Source organism: Diceros bicornis, chromosome 25 (genome assembly GCF_020826845.1).
Source record: "Diceros bicornis minor isolate mBicDic1 chromosome 25, mDicBic1.mat.cur, whole genome shotgun sequence".
Lineage (NCBI taxonomy): Eukaryota > Metazoa > Chordata > Mammalia > Perissodactyla > Rhinocerotidae > Diceros > Diceros bicornis.
The window spans coordinates 9,955,883-9,976,750 of NC_080764.1; the positions used below are offsets into that span (position 1 = coordinate 9,955,883).

Here is a 20,868-nt window from a genome sequence, read left to right on the forward strand (position 1 = left end):
AAAGGCTCTTTTAATCTGCCTACTTTTTTGCAAGCCTCAGCTTATTTTGTGCTCTCATCCCCGAACACAACTCTTACGCATATTCATCCTTGCTTGTGTACCCTTACTTTCCATCTCTGAAAATGCTCCTATAAAAACTGAGTCATCAGAAGACCCACTGGCTCTTCCCGTTTCATCTCTCTTTAGCATCACAGTCCAAGTCCTCAGTTTCCTAATACTTTTGAGTCACTGCCTCTGCTACATTTTCAAGACTATCTGCCTATCTTTTCTTTGATGCTTTCTAGTCTAGAAACATCTGACTAAGATCAGGTTTCCCATACTTGGCTCACCAACTCATTTTCTTCCAAGATCTCAGTCACTTTCACCTAACCTATCAATTCTATCATTTTGGAAAGTATTTTGGTTTAAAGTAATGGTTCTCCCAGCTGCTTCCTCTCCATTCTCTAAGAGATGCTGAGTGTTGCCAACCAATTAAAACACTCGTTTCATTTTCTGTTTTAACAGCTGGACCCCTAGTAGATGTGAGCTCAAAGTGAGCATACCACTACAGAGCATTGTGCCTCTACACCAGTATTATGGCCAGCATGAGAGACATACCCTCCACAATTTCCCCCAAATAACTCTTCCTCATGTCTCCTTTAAGTTTATCCAATGGTAACTAGTGTGACTGAACTTACCGTCTCTGATATAATAGTCCTAACCTCACTGTATTAAGAGTATTGGTGGTATGAGTTACACCCTACGTTATCAACACAATATTCCAAACTAGAGTCTTAGTCCACTATACCTCAATTACTTAGGAAATCATATTTTGTACCTTCAGTGTGAATCCTAAATTTATGTGACTTAGCAACTATACTGAGTTTTATAGTGTTACCCCCAAATTCATGCCTACCTGGAACCTAAGAATGTGACCTTATTCAGAAATAGGATCTTTGTAGATATAATCAGGTTCATATGAGGTCATATGGGATTAGAGTGGGCCCAAATCCAATGACTAGTGTCCTTCTAAGAAGAGAAAAATTTGGACATAGAGACAGACAAGAGAGTGTCATGTAGACAGACATGCAGGGAAGAACACCATGTGAATATGGAGGCAGGGATTGGAGTGACGTGTTTACAAACTAAGGGACACCAAGGATTGCCAGCAGCCATCCGAAGCCAGGAGAGATGTCTGGAACAGACTCTCCTTCAGATCCTCCAGTAGGAACCAACTCTAATGACACCTTGATTTCGGACTTCTACCCTCCAGAACTTCTGAGAGAATAAATTTCTGTTGTTTTAAGCTACCCAGTTTGTGGTAATTTGTTGTGGCAGTTTCTAGAAAAGAAACTAATATAATAACTACGTTTCGTAGGCCCGTGCCATCCAATATGTTAACCACTAGTCTCACGTGGCTATGGAGCACTTAAAACATGACTAATCTAAATTGAGACCTGCTTTTAAGTATAAAATACACACCAGGTATCAAAGACTTAGTATTAAAAAAAAGAAAGTAAAAATTTCAATAATTTTTAAGCACTGATTACAGGTTGAAATGATAACAATCTAGATATATTGGGTTAAAGAATACACATTATTAAATTAATTTTACCTGTTTCTTTTTATCTTTTTAAACATGGCTACTGAGAACTTCAAATTACACTATGTGGCTTGCATTGTATTTCTATTGGATAGAGCTGCCCTAGGCCACCAGCACTGTTTCTAACTTCCTTTCCAAAGTTTTCTTCTATGATTCATGGGAAATCTCTTCTGCTTATTTTGTCTCCCAACCTGGTGGCCTCCAAAATAAATAGCCATTTTCTGAGCTTTCATTTCTTCCTCCTCCTACGTTCAGTTTTAAAAGCTCTACTGAACAAATCCGCTGGTCTCTTGATCAACTCATTTCTCTTTAGTCTTGAGAATGGATGCCATCCTTTGCCAAGAGCCCATTATTCTCTCCCCCTACTATTCCTACTATCAAAATTAGCTAAAGAAATCACCATTCAAAGTAAAACATGCTCATGACCCAGTAGTATCCTAGAGAAATTCATCCTCGGACACAAATATAGGAATATTCACAGTAGCACTGCTCATAATAGCAAACATCTGGCAACAACCCAAACGTCTATTGATAGTAGAATCGGTAAATAAATGATGGTATATTCATATAATGGAATACTATATGAACCATAACTGCCCAAATCAACATGAGAAAAATCTTAGAAACAATATCAAGTAAAAAAAGTCAGAGAAGGCTATATACTGCATGATTTCATTACATAAGGTGCAAAAAAAGGCAAAATGAAACAATATATTGTTTAAAAGATAGATACAGAATGCGTATAAAGTAAAAAAATGCTAACACAAAGTATTTTTATACTTTAAATTTAAATTTGATTTAAATGCCAGTATCTCACTTGTTCCATAAATTAACAGTTATAAAGACTGTAAAGGTTACACTTTGAGGACTCCCTATCCAGCTCTGCTCAACCTCTCCCTTCCTCAGACTGCACATGTATTGTCTTTCTCCAATGAACAAAAAAGGACCAGAGAGAAGCTCCACTAGGCTCCTGGCAAATGGCTATTCATACCAGGGTTGCAGAGTAATTAAAGCACAGGTTTGTATATTCCCGTAGCAGAGAGTTAATTGTCTTGGCTTAAAAGCCCTTCAATCTCCAGCTGGGTTGGAGAAAGTGAAGATCTAGTTGGAGTCAATATGGCATTTAACAAAGCACTGCAGGTGCAGAATGACAGGAATTTAAGAGCAAGACTATGTTACTTCTGAATATTTGAGTAACAGGAATAAATATGAATATTTCTAGAATATGTTACTTCTGAATGTTTGAGTAACAGGAAGAAAAAGGCAAGGTAGAAAAACCCAAGGCCTGGAACATTTATAACAAATCTTAAAGAGGAGTTTCAATGTCTTCTTTCTATGTTGACATTAAATATTGACTGTTCCTATAAAGTGGTTAAAATGGATATAAAATTTGATAATATTTATCAAAAATTTTAAAGGTTCATGTGCTTTGAGCCAGAAATTTCATTCTGGGCAACTAAATTTAGAAATAATGTGGGCAAAGACCTATGTGTAAGGATTTCTCTACAGCATTATTTATAACAGCGAAAAATTAGAAACAATTTAATATCCAGTAAGGGGGGAAGGGAGATCAAAATAAGTCTACCTGATGGAACATTATGCCTTGTTCATTAAGAATGATCAACATGAAGACTACATGTCAACAAAAACAGGAAGACGGTGAACATGAACGCAAGTATGTGAAAAGCATGCTTGTACACAAAGTCTGAATAGGAGATTGTGTAAAAATAATCCCTGTCATTGCATCAGGGGGGCAGTTTCTGGAAGAATTTTTTCTCCACTATCCAAACTTTCAGTGTGGTTATTATATTGTCTTTACTTAAAAAAAAAAAACAGAGCTACCCGACTGCTTCATTTTTTAAAATATGGAAATGTCAGGAAAAAAACTGAAGATTCCGTTGTTGAATATTCTGCCCCCATTATGCATTTAAATGTTAACCACGTTTTGCTAAATAAGGTGATTTCAAAAATGTACGAGAACACAAGTACTTTTCTTTTCCAAGTGGAGCAGACACTTTGGTCATAAAGAGATTTGCAGCCTCTAAGTCTCTTAGGCTAAGTTAACTGAGCTTTCCTAACAATTCCACTTTCTAAATCATTCTGAAATGCATCGTCCCATGACTTGACATAGATTTACTGAGCTCAAAATACAAGCCCTGCACAGCTGTAGATGTTCAGGATCCCGCAGTGAACAAAGCAGACATAGATCCTGCCACTGTGAAGATTATCACACTCCTGCGGGGGTGAGGAGGGAGGAGAGTAACAGTGGTGGTGGTGTACTGTACACAGCTTGGCCTGATGAGGTGGCACTGAAGCAGAGATCCAAAGGAAATAAAGATGGAGCCATGCGGCAATCTGGAAGAAGAGCATTCTAGGAGCGTGCTCAGTGTGCTGGGGCCAGGTGGCTGGAGAGGCCTGCATGAATGGGAAAGTAGTAGGTGTGCAGGGTGGAGAGATCACCAAAAGCCTCAAAGACCACAGTAAAGAGCTGGCTTTGTATTCTCAGTGAGAGAGGGAGCCATGAGAGGACTCCCAGTAAAGTAGTAACATGATTTACCTTAACTTTCTGCTGTGGTAGGAATGTTCTACATCTGCAGTGTCCATATGATAGCCACTAACCATGTGTGGCTATTTACATTTAAATTAATTAAAATTAAAAATTCAGTTCTTCCATGCCACTAGTCACATTTCAAGTGCTCACATGGCTAATGGCTACATTGGACAGCGCAGTTTTAGACGATCAGTCTGAATGCTGGGTTGGGAACAGACTCGAGGCAGGCAAGTGTTGAATGAAGCAGGGGTGGGACCAGTCAGGACGCCATTTCTAGCAGACAGATGGTGGTGGCTCGGCCAGGGGTCATATTAGGGGAAGTGGTAAGAAATGGTCAGATTCTGGATAAAGTTTTGAAGGGAGGATTTGCTGATGGATTAGATGTGGACTGCAGGGGACTCTGAGTACTCTGAGGTCTCTGGCCTGAGCACTTGCAAGATGGGAGTGCCATTTACTTAGAGGAAGAGGATGTTTTTGAGGGGAGTGTGGGATGAAGTCAGAAGTTCTGTTTGGACATGTTAACTTGAGATGCCTATAAGGTATCCTAGTAGAGATGCCCAGATGTCTGTGGGGTTGAGAAGAGAGATCTAGGCTGAAGACACTATTTTGAAATTGTCAGTCAAGTCATTCCAATGGGTGAGCTCACCTAGCAGTGGCTCTGAAATGGGCAAGTGAGGAGGAACTTGTAAAAGAGATAGAGAAGGGGAGGCAGGGGGAACTCAATACAGATGTCTGAAAACCAAATGATTTAAGTGTTTCAAAAAGGAGGGAGAGATCAACTGTGTCAAATGTTGCTGATACACTGAATAAGAACAGACTGGAGAATAGACCATTGTATTCCACAACACAAAGATCATCGGTGACCTTCACAAGAAGGTCTTAATTTCCACTGCCACTGCCTTCCCTGGACTCCTGTACAAGCCTTGTAACTGATCTCCTTTGCTTTAGTAATTCTGCAATTCCAACGTGTCCTCTATATTACTCACAGTGCTATCTTTTTAAAACATAAATTTTCCTACATTGCCACTCAGCTGAAAAATCTTGCCTAATACTATATTATTTATAGCAGTAGCAGCCAAACAGGGTGCACATAAAAATAACCTGGGGGTGACCGGGTCCCAACAGCAAGATTCTGCTTCAGGAGACTGGGAGAGATATGGGAACCGATTTTTAAGTAGCAGCCCAGATGATGGTCACAAACCATGCTGACCAAAGGACAAAGTCTAAACTCCTTAGAAAGGCAAACAAAGCTTTTCCAAATTTGGTCCCAAAATTCCTGATTACTTTCTTCCTATCCCACTCTAGACAACATCTATATGCTTCAATAAGCTCAAACTAACTGCATTTTTGCAAACATGCCATATGCTTCCAGATATTACTGCCCCTTGCACCAACTTCTCCTGTTGCTTAGAAGGCACCTTTCATCTGGCTGTGCCCAGCAAACTCTGACTCATTCTTGAAGACCCAGCTTAAATGTCACTGCTAATGTGAGGACTCGTCCAGCCCCCTCAAACTCTGTTAATCATTTCTATACAACATTTATCACACTGACTACTTCCTGACTATTCTGCCATCACCACTACCAACTCCAGGGGGCTGCTAGGAGAGAGACGGTGTTTTCTTCATCTGTGCATTGCCAACATAGCACCTGGCACACTGCAGACATTCAATAACCACGGATGACTGCTGGCCTGATACCACGGCATGCTAGAAAGTGTTCCAAGAGTTAAGATGACACTGTCACTGTGGAGTGCTGGGGAAGTCAGGAACAGCTCTGTCTAGAGGACATACCACTACCTGGGACTTAAAGGATGACTGGAACTTAGAGAGGGAAGGGGAAGGAGAGAGACACTAAGAGGACTCCCAAACAGGACAAGAAGATTGGGAGAGGGGACAGTATAGACTCGATGTCAAAAATGTCAAAACAGACTCAATGTCAAAAACAGGATTTGAAATCTATAGATTATGGTTCCAAATATTTTAAGCTTTTGTCTTAAAAGACATTCCAAAAACCAAAACACAAAAACCTGACTCTTCACAACCTGTTGGTTGGATCTAGTAAGTGCCCCACCCCCTTTTATAGGATGGGATGGACTCAAAGCTCTTGATCTCAGTTCATTCAAGTAACATTCTAAGAAGACCACGGTCACACGCTGAATCCTTACACGGGCATATCAGCTTTCACTTTGCTCCTCAGACTTGTTTTCTCACAAAGAGGTACAAGAAACTGTCTGCTGTAGACTGGCACAAATCTCTCACCTGTACCCCTCAAACAACTCACTGCACATCCCTACTAAGAAATGGACCTAAAGGATTCCCATGGTACCCAAAGGACTGTGTCCTATACAGAGCCTCTCTATGAACAAGTCTCTGCCACTGCATTAGTTCTAAAACTCTCCTAGAGCATCTAGTCAGTATTTTAGCATCTATCTCCTCAAAACTTTTTAGAACAACTCCGAATCTGGCAATTCTCCTGTTTATCTGTGGGTGAGTCCTTGAGGGCAACCAACTTCTGAATGTTGACGCATCAGAATTTATAAAATAGTTTTAATTATATGCAATTAAAAAACCAATACAGTATTAGAAAAATATATGGTAGGTCTAAAATGAATATAAGCATAATGTTTTTCATGCAAAAACATCTACTTTATATGCACAATACAATAAGGAAAGGAGATTTGATGTTTTGTTCTAAAAATCTTGATCCTTGGCATCTGGGTTTTTCAAATTTAAGACTACTATTATTCTTTTTATGCCCACGAAATCAGTCAGTTGATAACTGGTAGCGACCTGGATGGGCTTTATTTTTGAACTGTGAAAACATAAAATTGCTTACCTGGGGGGAAATAAACTGGGGAGGCACTTGCGCCCGGAGATTAGGAGAAGAATTTAGTGGCTGCACTGGGGTGTGCATACCTCTCGATTGTGCTGTGCTATTTCCAAACAAACCATGATTGCCACCCTGTAAACAACACAGCAACACTAAGGCTTTTTGTTAACATAAGAAAATGTAAATAAGAAACAGTTTAGGTTTTCTACTCCTCAGAAGAATCATATCCTGTGTTCCGTGGAATCACAGAATTTTATAACTGAAAAGTTCCTCATCTTGGAATGCCTGGGAAAATTATTCAAATCCAATCATGGGCATATCATCACCACCCTTGCAGTCTGATGCACTCTACAAACCAAAAAGGGTTAAATTTATTCAAATGTTAGAAAAAGCACTAATTTTTTTTTTTTTATAATTGAAAGTATAGGCAATGTAACATTTAATTCAACTACTTTCTTTTTTAAGATTGGGTTTACCAAATTTATTCTCAAACCTTACAATCTGAGATCCATCTTGAAAGGCACCTAGTAAAAATGCAGGCTTATGAATAATATGAATTTTAAAATAATACTGTGATATTACTTCTCTGAACTGGTTAGTTCAATCATAAAATCAGCGCCACTCAATTGTGAGCCTAGCTCCATGAGGACCCTACTCCAGTTCTAAACACCCTTCCCTGTCTTGGGTCTGCTTGGTCCCTTCTTTGCTAGATGAGGAAATCTGAATCAATCACAGAGCGAAGTAAAAAAGAAAGAAAGGGAAAAGGTGAAAAATTATTATAGGGACATCAAAACAAACTGTACATTACTCACCTGTAACTTGTCATTCAAATATATGACTATCACCCTAGTTAAAAACAAGCTTAACTCCCTGATTACTGCAGGACCAACTCACTGGAACACTTCTAGACTGTTCCAATTAAAGAGCCACAGAAAGCTGGGCTATACGAGGGCCGTTCCTTTCTAATTTGTTTCTGGCTGAGAAAAGTCCTTCAGAAAAGAAACCATATTTGATACTTGACACTGTGTTCCTCACAGTGTAGTTTTCCACACCATCTTCACTTGGGCTCCTCAAGGCCCAGCTCAGAGATCATCCTCATCAAGAAAGTCTTCCTCAAAACCTTCTTCCTTATTTCACATTCAAATTAACTGAGCCCACCTCTATGTTCTCAAAACTCTTTGATAGCATCCATCATCAAATCATGTTATAGTCATTTTCCATTCTGTCTATCCACCACCAGCTTAATATTTCCTTCTTTGTATTCCCAAAACTCAATAAAGCCCTGGTCCATAGGATGAGCACATCATTTGCAAACATCCATAACCCACCAATTTCATATACTTGAAAACGTCCCACTGAACATCATCAGTGAAGACAGTTGCACTATTGCTTATGCCAAGTATGTGTCCCTGAACTGAAGTCACCACCATCACCTTTTCCCTGGAATTGTGGGGAGGAAGGTAATTAAAATTTTAAAGAAGAATTTTGTAATGGCACCATTAAGTTCTAGAACACTAAAGATATTCTGATGGCTCAATGATTCAAAAGTAGATAAGGGACTGCTACAGGGAAATTAATGAACTTAAAATCATTGAAAATAAAAATGACTATGAACATAAAGTAGAAATGGCAATCAAAATCTGTGTATATCTCATAAAAGAAAATCAAAGATCCACTATGAATGTTAAATCTCCCAAAGGACTGTTTAAACATGAGAAGACCTTTAATTCTAGAAACTCGAATATCTCTGCTTCTCTTGTCTTATGAATCAAGCTGTCACTCTAAAGTGACATGGCTCAGCTCTAACTCTTCTGAGATCATGGGAGTCAGCAGCTCAGCTACTGACCATTCCTGGGAAAACAGGAAACATTTATTTCACTAAGAATATTCTGCTAAGATTGTTCTCACTTACACTTTACTATCCAAGTAACGACCCTGTCATCAGAAGTTAAGTATTCATGGACTGGTCCTTGGAGGGTGGGGTTTCTGGTAGCTAAAGTCCTTGCCAGTATCCATGTTTTGACAGGTCCAAAACTGCTCTCTGAGGGTCATTTTTAATTTCAACCTCTCTTTTGGTAACAAGTATTAAAAGAAATTTGCTTTTTTAGTTTTTGTAAAATCAAGCCCTACTTTCCTATTCCCAGTAAACACATTCCACCCCACTTCCACCAAAAGTTTTAGGTTTTCATTATCAAGTGTCTCTAAAGCCATACTAAGCACTTTGATATATCTGTATCAGGTAAGTCAATAGTAGTCTATCAAAAAATGCCTTCTCTATTTTTAAATATGGAACCCTGGCATCACAAGCTGGTGATTTTCTTGGCTCAGAAGTAGTTATTTTGCACAGTAATGTATTTAGTGGCAATAATACAAGTCTAGTCTTTTTTTTAGAATTATATGTAGAAATTGGGAAAATGGTCATCAAAAGCTTATATACAGGTTAATGGTGGTTTATCTGGCTATTTCTAAAGCTTTACTGTTGTATGTAAGGCTTTTATGATGACCTGAGTCCTAACAGTTATTGGTGATATTTGCCTCAACTACGGTGTCTAACTCAGAAAAGTATACAAATTAAAAACAAAGTTACCAGGCTGAATGAAATCTTCTGTGACTTGAAAATAAAAACCTTAAATTTTTTAATTAGGAAGTATATTAAGTCTGCATGAAAACCGTGTGAAAAACCATGACCATATTTGGATACAACATATGTATCAACTTGGTTGACTATGGACTTTGAAGCAATACACAGATCAAAAAAGAAAAGGAATGACGTTTTCTTGAGTCCAGTGCACAGCTAGTTTGGTTGGTCTATTATACTAAAGTTTACATACTAATAGAATTTGATAATCATGTGATCCTGGAAGCATGTTTATAATCACTATTAACCAAGAGTGTTATGACTATTTTATATTTTCTATACCTCAACTCAAAACAAAAGAGCCCCCTAAAACACTGATATACAGTCATGTGCCATATAACAAGGTTTTGGTCAACGATGGACCACATATATGACAGTGGTCCCATAAAATGAGTACCACAGAGCATATGTGTATAGCAGGCTATACCATCTAGGACTGTGTAAACTCTATGATGTTGGCACAACAATAAAATCGCCTAACAACACATTTATCAGAACGTATCCCTGTTGTCAAGCAATGCATAACTGCAGTTGTTTCTTCTCTGTTTATATAAGCAATACATATCCATGTCCTCTGTGAAAACATTAAGAAAAACAGTGAAATATAAAGGAAGAAAACAAAAAATTACCTATAACTCCCAGTCCAGAGAGAACCAATCTGAATACATGGATATAATAGAATCCATTTTTAAAAATGTGCTAATGCAACAATTAGAAAGCATATGAAAGACCTATATGCAACTTGAGGACTATGATGTAAGAGGTGTTTTATATCATCCTTTAATTTATATGTGAAAGTCATTATGTGGAAACAGAATGAATACAACTCATAATTAAATGTCCTTCCATGACATCTGAAGGTGAAAGTCACAGTAACAAGCAGTCACAGAACTACGGCTAGGAAAATATCATCGTTGGAGTCACTGTCGCAAAGAAATTATCTCCAAATTCTTGGTTTTCTCCAAAAAATTACAAGAGAGCTACTGTGGGGTGACAGACAGAGGCCTGCTGCGCCCCCTCAGGCCTGTGAAAGCAAGGAGTCACCATCATGCCAGCCGTGCCAGTCTTGTTTCTATTGTACAGCCCTTGCTTGGAGGACTGACAGATCCAACCCTGGGAAAGGGGATGCTCCAGGTTGAATGAAACACTGCCACGTCTCAGCAATATCTGGTCTTCTCAAAGCTTCATTATCTAATATCAAAGTTACCTTTCTCTGGGTAATTATTATATTTTATTCTTAAAGATACTAGATTTTAAGATGCTATAACCCTCAAATATTTAATCTTACTAGTTTTGCTGTTATTTCTAATTAGCAGTTTTATTAAATTGAAAAGACCTCAAAAGTATTACTTGCCATTCAATCTGTTAAAAATGGCAAATCTGTTGCTAAACTAGATGATAGAAGGTACTTATGTAGCCTCTTTAACATTTTCCTAAGCCAGTTATTAGTTAACTTATTAACCCATGACCAAAAATGAGAAGACAAAAGAAACATTTAAAATAAAACCCATGTTGAGAAACATGAAGAGAGATGGTTCTATGGGCTGAAAGATCTAAAGCCTATACTTAATATCATTCTGTGCATTCAGTAATCAACAAATTTCCCAAGACAGACAAATGATGCAATAAACTGCAGACCAGGGCCAAGGTGAGGCCACAGCCAAGCAGTTATAAATTTGAGAGGCCTCCTTACTTGTCTAGCAGCGAAGTTTTGGGGGTTGAGCCCTGTGCCGATTGCTCCAAGGCTGACGTTGGGTAGTGTGGAACCAGAGGGAGACAGCTTGTAGCTGGGAGAAGGGGAGAAGGGAGAGCAGGGAGCCTCATCCCCAAGGCACCCATCTTGATTGGAGAAAGGCAAAGTCAGCTGAAAAGTAGTAGTAGTTAGCCAATCACAAGGAGTGTTGGTTAGTGAAGCAACAGAATGCAAGAAGGGAAAAGAGAGAAACACTAGGAATAAACAAAGTTAGAGTGTATTAGCAATAAACGAGGACGGAATTTGGATCTGATAATCATCATACTTTTGCTCAACAGACACCATCTGTCATCCTCTTTGATACAGATTTTTCTTATTCTCTAAGTTAGTAATACATTCTGTCCATTGCAACAAGATAAAAATTACCAGACACTTTTTTTTTAAATCTAATATTGATTACTCTAACTATGTAGCTGCTGAAACAGAAGCCAGAGTAACCTTCTTGTGAATATGCTGCTGTCTGGATCAGCATCAGTGGTGTCAAAAATGTGCCAGATCTAAAAATTTTGGTTTCAACTGCTTTCTGAAAACCAGGAGCACTGCAATTCAGAATCAAGGAATAATGTCCTCCATTAGAAATGTTAAATATCAAAACAAATAGGTATAAATGACTTGTTTAAATCAGGTAGTTGAGAATCTGAAAAGTATACCATTGTAACTAAAAATAGATCACTAGGAAAATGGAGAAAGATCACAAAAGAGCTCTTTAGAAACAGCAAAGCAGAAAGTTTTGGATCATCTTGACAAAGGTAGAAGGCAAGGCCTTACGAGACACAGAGTATTTGCACAAGATCCCAAAATTTAATTTGTAACTGCACAGTAGCATAAAAAAGAATTCAGAATAAATTTGTTTCTCAAATTTTTTCTACATGTTTTAAGTGTGCCTTTCCCCACTTATAAAATGTCAAACCTTTTCTCCCCTCCAAACTTCATAATTTTCCAAAACTTAGACCTTCTTCACAATACTCACATCCTACATACAGATGATTCCAGCTCCTGCCTAGTCACCTGTTGATATCAACTGTTTGCATGTCACCATTTAAACACAGGTGACATTTGCATTTTGCTCATTAATTTAGTTCAGTAATTCTATGCTTCCTCCTGGAATCAATTATCAAAAGGCAAAGAGGAACCAAAGTTGTTCTCATGAATCATTATCTTAAACAAAGGAGTCAACTCACCTTCTCAAAATAAGGCCCACTATCTGTGGTTCCCATGTCTTTGGAATTAGGTGGACGGAACCCAGATCGATCCTTCCTCATGATATCATTAAAATCCCCGAGATTCATTGCTCGCTTGTCCACATCAAATTTTTTATCTGGAAGGCTCCCTGAAAAATAGCACAGAAGGATTGTGAAAATTTCAAGAATCAGTGTCTCCCCCATGACCAAGAGTGACCTGCCCACTCTGCCCCCCTGGGTGCTGGGTGTAAGGCCAGAAGAGCCCTCACTAGTTCCGGTGGTTCAGGCTGCTGCTGATCCTCCACGGAACACATGTGGGTCTTTTTTTTTTTTTAAAAAAAAAAAAAAACAAGTATCAGTTGTAGCTTGTTTTCTATAGAAGACTGAAAGAGAGCCTTAGGGCTAACCTGGTAAAAACCTGACGGAAAAAAATATTTAGAAAGATTATTGATATGTTTGATGAATATATCTTGTGCATAAATTCAAATGTCCTCAGTGAGAGAATTTATCTCTTGTTGCTATTTTAGCATCTACTGGATAAATGGTTGGGGTTGTGAAACACAAGTTACTGGGAATAAAAAGATCAAAGAGGCACAGTTGTTGCCCTAAAATTTAGAACTTGAGTTCAACACAGGAGATGGTGTGCCACACTACTGGTACAATGTAATTTCCCAGGTGCAATGATTGTTTCCACTCTTTTTTCACAGCTCTATAAATTCGCTGTTGTACACTGACGTGATCAATGCCCCAGGAAGGGAAGCTTATTTTTTAGTTATTCTCAAGTTTAAAAATATCACCGATCAAAAACTATTTCCCTTATTACCCAGGATGGTTTTCTTTCCTTCTTGGTGCGATTCTTTTTTAAGTTCCTCAGGGTGAGCAAGAGCATCCTGTGAAGACCCCACAGACTAGGGGCTGACATTGCATCTGCTCCACTTGCAGTGGGAGAGTTTGTCCATAATGAAATGTTCCCGTGTGGACAGGACTGGCAACCTGAGAGCTGAGTCTGGCAGGGCCACAGACGGACTTTGGTCACACACAGCATTTTTTTTTTTTTTTTTTTTTGGTGAGGAAGATCAGCCCTAAGCTAACATCTGTTGCCAATCTTCCTCCTTTTGCTGTGGAGAATTAGCCCTGTGCTAACATCTGTGCCCATCTTGCTCCATTTTGTATGTGGGACAGTGCCACAGCATGGCTTGATGAGCGGTGCGTAGGTCCACATCCAGGATTCGAACCTGTGAACCCTGGGCTGCCGAAGCAGAGCGTGCGAACTTAACCGCTATGCCACCAGGCTGGCCACTTGGCCACACACAGCATTTTGAGACATCTGAATTAGTTTCCAGTATTTAAAAATCAGGATGTCAATATATATCTGTATTTCTGGTCTCTCCTGAAAAACAGGAAGAGCTGGCAAAGCTGAGCCTACACTCCTCCACGGCAGCAACTGCTCAGAGCCGAGCAAGGCTGGCTCCTTTAGGCGGTACATATGCTCTCCACAGCTAACCTCCAAGTCCCAATGTCTTATACCTGGCACATACCACGCATTTACATCACTTTCTTGGCTCTTGCAGTCATCTGAGTTTTCAACCCCTACCTAGTATCTAACACGGTACTTTCCACAAAGTATTCAATACACGTCTACGGAACTGCACCCATCTCAACTCAAACTGAGCAGGGGATCCCAACGGGATCCATGAACAACAATGTATTCCATTCCTATCAGTGCAGTGATACACACCTCCAGACAAATCCATTTTGCTGCCTGGATTATCTTCAGTTTGACTCTGAAAAATAAAGGATAGTGAGGGAGGATTAAAGGTTTGAATTAAATGTTTGAATAAGAGAAGAAATGGCATTATTCATGTGAGAGTCACATCTTACTACTGGCAATACATAAGGTCCTTTGAAAGGAACCTTAAACTGGAATGAAGACAGTTAACATTTTGGATACAACTAATTTGACTGCTGCTGGTAGCTATATTCCTAAATTCAATTTTCACGCAGAATTAGCTTTGGTAAATCTATGGACAGAGCAATAGCTGAACAGCTGCTTGGAGAAATAAACCCCTGTCCTCAAGTTCCAGTCGGCTCAGGATCAAATTCCATGAGTGGCAGCCAAATGATGACAACTTCTTCTTGTGACTTGTCAAGTCATCAAATCTTGAAATGTGCAGCCAAGTCAAGTCATTTGTCTTTTGGCAACCAGGGACAGAGTGTCCCCATATTTCCAAGAGATAAAAAAATTAGAAATTTTACAAGAATTCCCTATATAGTTAATCATGAATAGTTTTCTCTAGTTATTTTGCTGCTGTTGTCTTTTTAAAAATTATAATATTAAAACTGGTACAGTAGTAGTCAGGCAAAACTGTATAAACTTTAAGTGCCTGGCTCTTTCTTCCCTAATCTCCTAAGGAAAAGGATATAAGAATCATAAATTTAAAAGCCATAACATTTAAATATTCGATATTTCACTAAGAATAAAAGAATAGAGAATAAATATTGCTTAATCCAAATAAGGAACGTTACTTAACCAGTTTCTAAATCTGTAATTTTGTACTATTTGTGGCAATGGTCTTAAAATTTGTACTAAAAGTAAAAGTTGGGATACATTACACATAAGAAAAAATAAAACTTACCAGCAATCCCATATTTGAAAACTGTTTGGCAAGAGGATTCATCCATGAATCATTGTTTCCTCCTTTTAGTGAGCACTACAGAAATGAAATATGTAACCTCAGAACCAAATAATCTATTTTATTTCAACTTCATATCTGAGTTGCATAAGTACTGATGGAAAGTGTAGAACTAAGTTCACCTTTCTGAACCCTAACCATTCCTCTTTAACTATGGCTATTTTGATATTTTACCTGTTAGTCTAAAAGATTAATAAGTCTTAGTCATATCTATGTTTTCATTCTTCTTTTGTCATGCTGAATTAGAAGTAACTGGAAAAATATACAGTGAGCTGGTGTTTTTACCTTATAAATAGAAGGAGGTCAATATCAGAATTTCTAAAATAACTGTTTGAATGCTAGTACTTTCCCTTTTAGTATCTCCTTGTAACTCAAGCCGGTTTGTATTAGGAGAAAAGAAAGAGTTTGATGCCAATGCATGTTATTTGGAAAGGAGCCCCTTGAAACTGGTCGTTACTCTCCGAGCAGATGCAGTGAGGACTCCTCCCCGTGGCACTTCCATCTGTTTGTTTCATAGCATGAAAGACATCGGTCCCCAACGGGAAGGAGGCCTAACAGAAGACACCACCACTGATCTTACTGCAAAGTAAGGCAGGGGCAGGTTTTTGTTTGTTTCTTAATGGGACAAACTAGTTTCTCCCCTGAACAAGACACCGATCACCAGCTCCACTCTTACTTCTGTGGAGAAGGCAGGTGGAACTATGATGGGGACTTGGTGGGGGTAGCAGGTGACGGGGTTTTGTGCATTCCACAGGTAAAAATTGTTTTACGTTGTGATGATATTTGCCACATCAATTACATTATTCTTGAAAGCAATAAGGTACTTAAGTTCAGTTACAGGTTTTTAGGTCAAAAAAGCCCTCACTAGTGGGAGGGGAGGATTGGTAGCTATTGTTTAATGGGCACAGAGTTTTAGTTTTGCAAAATGAAAGGAGTTTTATGGATAAATAGCAGTGATGGCAGCACAACAATGTAAATGTACTTAATACCACTGAATTGTACATTTAAGAATGATTAAGATGGTAAATTTTATGTCATCTATATTTGATCACAAATAAAAAAAAAAAAAGGTCCTCAGTATGAAAGGTCAGAACCATCAGTCATGGAGCAGAAACATTTAATTCCCCATTAACTGAATTATTCAACCTTGGTGGTTACCTGAGTGGGGTACTTAGTACCTTTTACTCAGCTGCTTCCTTTCAATCAGCAGTCTTCTGAACTGTTTTTTAATTTGGTCTCATTGTTAATTTGTAAATAACAAAAAGAAAGCCACAGCAGACTAGACAACATGGGAGTACAAAAAACTTTGGAAAGTTTACCGAATAATTCCTTTTGCAACTAGAGTAAGAAAATAAAGTCCTTAAAAAGACAAAACTGTAAATGACTGCTTAAACAAAACATCTCTAACAGAAACAACCTGTATTCTTACACTTCTCTAACAGAAACAACCTGTATTCTTATGCTATAAAAGTTACTGTATTCAGAACAAAATTAATATCCTGTAGGCAAAGGGGATGAAGGCACAGCCCTTAGCCAACTGAAGATCCTCTAAGACAGCATCTGGTATTTGAAAGACAGGAGAATATTAGCTGTGAAGCATCTCATAGGGCAGTAAGGCTCCCATGCTTAAATTAAGTACATGGCTGTCACTTCTTATTTCCATCAATTAATTTAGGGAATGAAAAAAGAGTGTTCTGCCAAGAGAGTGGTTTAGGTTCAAAGACTATTGTTCTAGAATGAAAACCAAAGTCCTCATCAAATTATGCAAATCGAAGGAGAAACTAAACTGTTCTAAGACACGGAAAGCGAAAAGTTCAGAACATAGCCTGGTATGGGATGTAGTTAATCAGCTAGTTGCTGCAGCAGGGTATGCACTGGTACTTCATTTGGTGGGGAGAAGAGTTCTGGGTCTTGGAATTTCCCGAATCAGATAAAAACAAGTCACGCTGATTGCCACTGGAGGAGCTATCTTACTTTGGTTTCTCTTCTACAGATTCATAGGGATTTACTCTAAGGACTTGTTTGACTTTAGAATGCAAAAGCATACAACATTTATAAAGTACGTGTTGAGAGCTTTCAAAGAACTACGATAATATGGAAACTAAAAATGAAAACAATCTTGTATCTTTAAAAATTCCATTTTACCCACAGCAACACTTCTGTACTTCGAGGTTTCACGGTCATGGGGAAGAAAGATGCAGGGTAAAGAGGAAGTAGTTATTTGTTCTTAAGAAAATATTTTCCCCTTACTTAGGACCTCAAGGACTCCAGCTGCCCCACTCCCTCTATTACAGAATTCTCAGTTCTGCCTTCTAAGAATGAAGAAGCAAGCTCAAACATTTCTAAAGCAGGCTACCTTCATTTGTTTCTTTCCTCCTTGTCCCCAGCTTGCTGAGTTGTGGGACGAAGCACTTCCCTGAGAGCCGGTGGTGTTCCAGACTCCTCCATCATCCTCCTCTTCCCAGCTGGGATGCCGAGTTCCTGTCACTGGCCCGTCACTCTCCCCCCAGCCGTCTTGCATAGATTTGGAATCTTGAAGAAAAGAATGAATCAGTGGTATGCAGCAGCTATATATAACAATAACCACAATAATCATTCCCTGCAAATGCAGTATTTTAGTATATTTGTAATTTTATCTAATCCATCTATGTGGCAAGGCAAATATTATTCATATTTTAGAGAGCAGGAAATGGAAACCTGTAAAGGTTCAATGATACAGAGTAAGTTAACAAACTACAGAATCAAGACCTCCTGACCTTGATTCAATGCTTTTCCCCCTTACCCCAAGTTTTTAGGTTGATAGGAATTCCAACATTGAAAAGAACCTATTGCTACTTCTAAGAAATTTCACATCTCAGTTAAGAGAAATCTGTCCCCCTAATGAGCATGGTTTACTGCAGTCCTGAGTTTACCCTCCTGAAAGTACGTTGTGTGCTTTACTCATAACGGACGTTACAAATAAGAACACCTGTCTACCTTGTTTGGGGTGAAGTGGAGAAAAGAACATGAAAAAGGGAAGAAAAAAGAAAATTTTACTAGACTTTGAATATCAAAATTATGGTAAAAGAAGAGAAAAATCACATATAGCCATGCAAATTTGAAATTTATTAGATTTATATACCTGAAATGTATGAGATACTAAAAAGATCCTAGGCAAAGACAATGTATAAGCGATGGGTTTTAAAAGACAGGAGGAGGAAATGTGGAGAATAGAGAAGGGGGAAAGGAGAAAGGAAGACAGAGAAATCAGAGACGAGAGCTCTCATGTTTGAGGAAGTAAGATGTCAGTATCATAGGCTATCCACCAAAATCCCCTTCTAAACAAAGACCTTTAATTTGGAGATTGGAATAAATCCTTAATTTCCCTCTGAAAATACTGCATGGAGTTGAAGGATACACTTTGCAGTAATGACACTATAAAATGATGGAAGAAGGGGAAATACACTACTTGCCTAGAAACCTCCATCCACACTTCAGTTTACCAAATGAAGGGACATTTATGGAAGGGGTAGTTACTCGATTTAGATAGCTTCATATAAAGAGTCTAGAACCAGAAAAGTGACTTTTTCAGGTCTTTCCTCGATGACTGCTGCCATGCTCTGAGACCAGGCCTATGACAGCCGCAAAGGCACTCATCAGGTATACAGGCACAAGAAGACTGATTTCTTCTAACTGTGGCATCATCCTCCAGCAAGGGAACCTGATGGACCCTCCATGGGGTTCATTCAGCCTTACATAAAGGGACTTTCTGACTGAGCAGCAAGAGGCAGGGCTAGGGGGATATTCTCCCTGCTGCTGGAAATGCCATTGATAACCGGGACTGCATTTTTCTGCCTAGCAGCTTATTCCTATTCTGTAAGCATAAGCTTTATACCATCCTCAGAAAAACAACAGGAATTAAAAACTCAATATAAATAACACACTGACCCCCTTATAAAAATGAAGACATATATGTAACTCTTCTTTTAGAGAATGGAGCTGAACTTTGAACAAATGTCTTTTTACAGAAAACATAAAAAAGAGATCTCTAATTTTTAATCATAGGGCCCATGACACCAGATTTAAGATATCTGCAGACTAGAGAAGATCATAAGTTAACTACCAGCATCAACTGGTAGGCTGTGATAACCTACTCCCTTCCTCTGTGTATTACCCAGAGAAAGGATGTGAGCTGTAACTACAGATGATCCTGAAGAGCAGAAAACATTTTTAGAATCTGGAGAAAAGTGAGGTTTTGTGATAGAAGAAAGGTGATTCTGAGATTGAGAAAGCATCTGAGCTAAAGTATCTCCTTGTGCCAAGGGTCTGGTTAATGTTTCCCAACAGGATTCTGGATCTACTTCAAATCTACAGGATGATATTTCCCATGATGATACAACCGACTTTACAATGAAAATCACGAAGACAAAGTCTTTATAAAGCTATTTCTACGAAGTGGAGGAGATTAGTAATTTTTAAAATGCAGTCAAGTTTCCTAGGCACAAGAGTGAACTTCTAGACTATAGCTAAGATCATATTTCTTCATGTGGCACTGTAAGAGTCCTAAATATCATCCAATAAACTCGACAACGGAATTTTTTATTATTGTTCAAAGATTGAGCATTCAGTCTAACCACACTCTTAAATGAAAAGATGATTCCTTAAGTCTGCAATATGGTAGAAAAGACATGTTGGAATACTTTTTAAGAAAACTACAAACAAGTGAAAACAGGCACTTAAAACTGAATTTTTCAACTGAGGAACATCCAACGAGACATTCCATAGCATCGGTTTACAAAGTTTTGCAAATTACTGTGACTACACATTGCCAGCTGGATTGAGTATAGCTTAGATTTTCAATGATTATGAATAAGTGTGGCATGCTTTGTTTAAAAAATTCAAATGAAAAAATCTTTGTCAGGTTCAAGAAACCTTAAATGTTCCTATGTGGGTGGATGTATGAGAAGAGAGAGAACGGGAAAAGGAAGGAACAGAAGAATGAAGTCACAGGGCAGCAGAGACCATGTTCCACATTAAAAGCCAGAAAACTCCTTTTAAATTATACTAACGAAAGAGTAGAAATGCAAAATAGATATGGTGAGCAACATTTAAGTTACTGGGCAAAATAAGTACCACATCAAAAATTCAATTCTGCCCAATTACTAAACCCAACTTAAAATAAAATCAACTTGACTTTTAGTTCACTGTAAACATTTTAACATACGCCAAGCCAAGTCACCATCATTTGCTCCTAAGCATTTATTAAAGGTTCAAGGTCCTGAATCTCATTGAAACAACAGTTGAAACACTAAACAGCCCTCACCAAAACGCCTGACCCCAACATTAACAGAGAATCCCTCAAAAATAACTCTGTATACTTACTAGGTTTCATGGCATTTGGAGCGTTGGAGGGTGTGTTCCCCCAGCCTGTGGTTGACGCTCCTGTGTCATCCATTTCGCCCCAGCCAGGACTGCTTTCATTCGGCTCCCCCCAAGCTGAAGTACCATTATCTGGAGCAGGTGGAGTGCTTTTGCTCCAGACTGTAGAGGAAAGAAATGTGTCTCTAAGAATGATTTGTGAAATGAAACACCATAACATCCAGTGCAGGTGAAAGTAGGGGGAGCAGGCACTCCTGTATTCTGTTGGTAGGAACATAAATG

At 38.6% G+C, this 20,868-nt stretch overlaps 1 protein-coding gene across 5 annotated transcripts in view; it reads right to left on the reverse strand.

Annotated features, from left to right (window-relative positions):
• TNRC6B (trinucleotide repeat containing adaptor 6B) overlaps nucleotides 1–20,868 on the reverse strand; it is a 175,447-nt gene that overhangs the window by 23,185 nt on the left and 131,394 nt on the right. For 4 of the 5 annotated variants that reach the window (XM_058568303.1, XM_058568305.1, XM_058568302.1 and 1 more), the window contains 6 exons: nucleotides 20,590–20,748; nucleotides 17,585–17,760; nucleotides 15,172–15,246; nucleotides 14,274–14,319; nucleotides 12,536–12,684; nucleotides 6,970–7,095 (listed from right to left, as the gene is read on the reverse strand). In XM_058568303.1, coding sequence (XP_058424286.1) covers nucleotides 6,970–7,095; nucleotides 12,536–12,684; nucleotides 14,274–14,319; nucleotides 15,172–15,246; nucleotides 17,585–17,760; nucleotides 20,590–20,748 — 731 coding nt within the window. Of the gene's footprint in view, nucleotides 1–6,969; nucleotides 7,096–11,294; nucleotides 11,466–12,535; nucleotides 12,685–14,273; nucleotides 14,320–15,171; nucleotides 15,247–17,584; nucleotides 17,761–20,589; nucleotides 20,749–20,868 lie in introns of all 5 variants that reach the window. The other variant, XM_058568306.1, reaches the window with a different exon arrangement.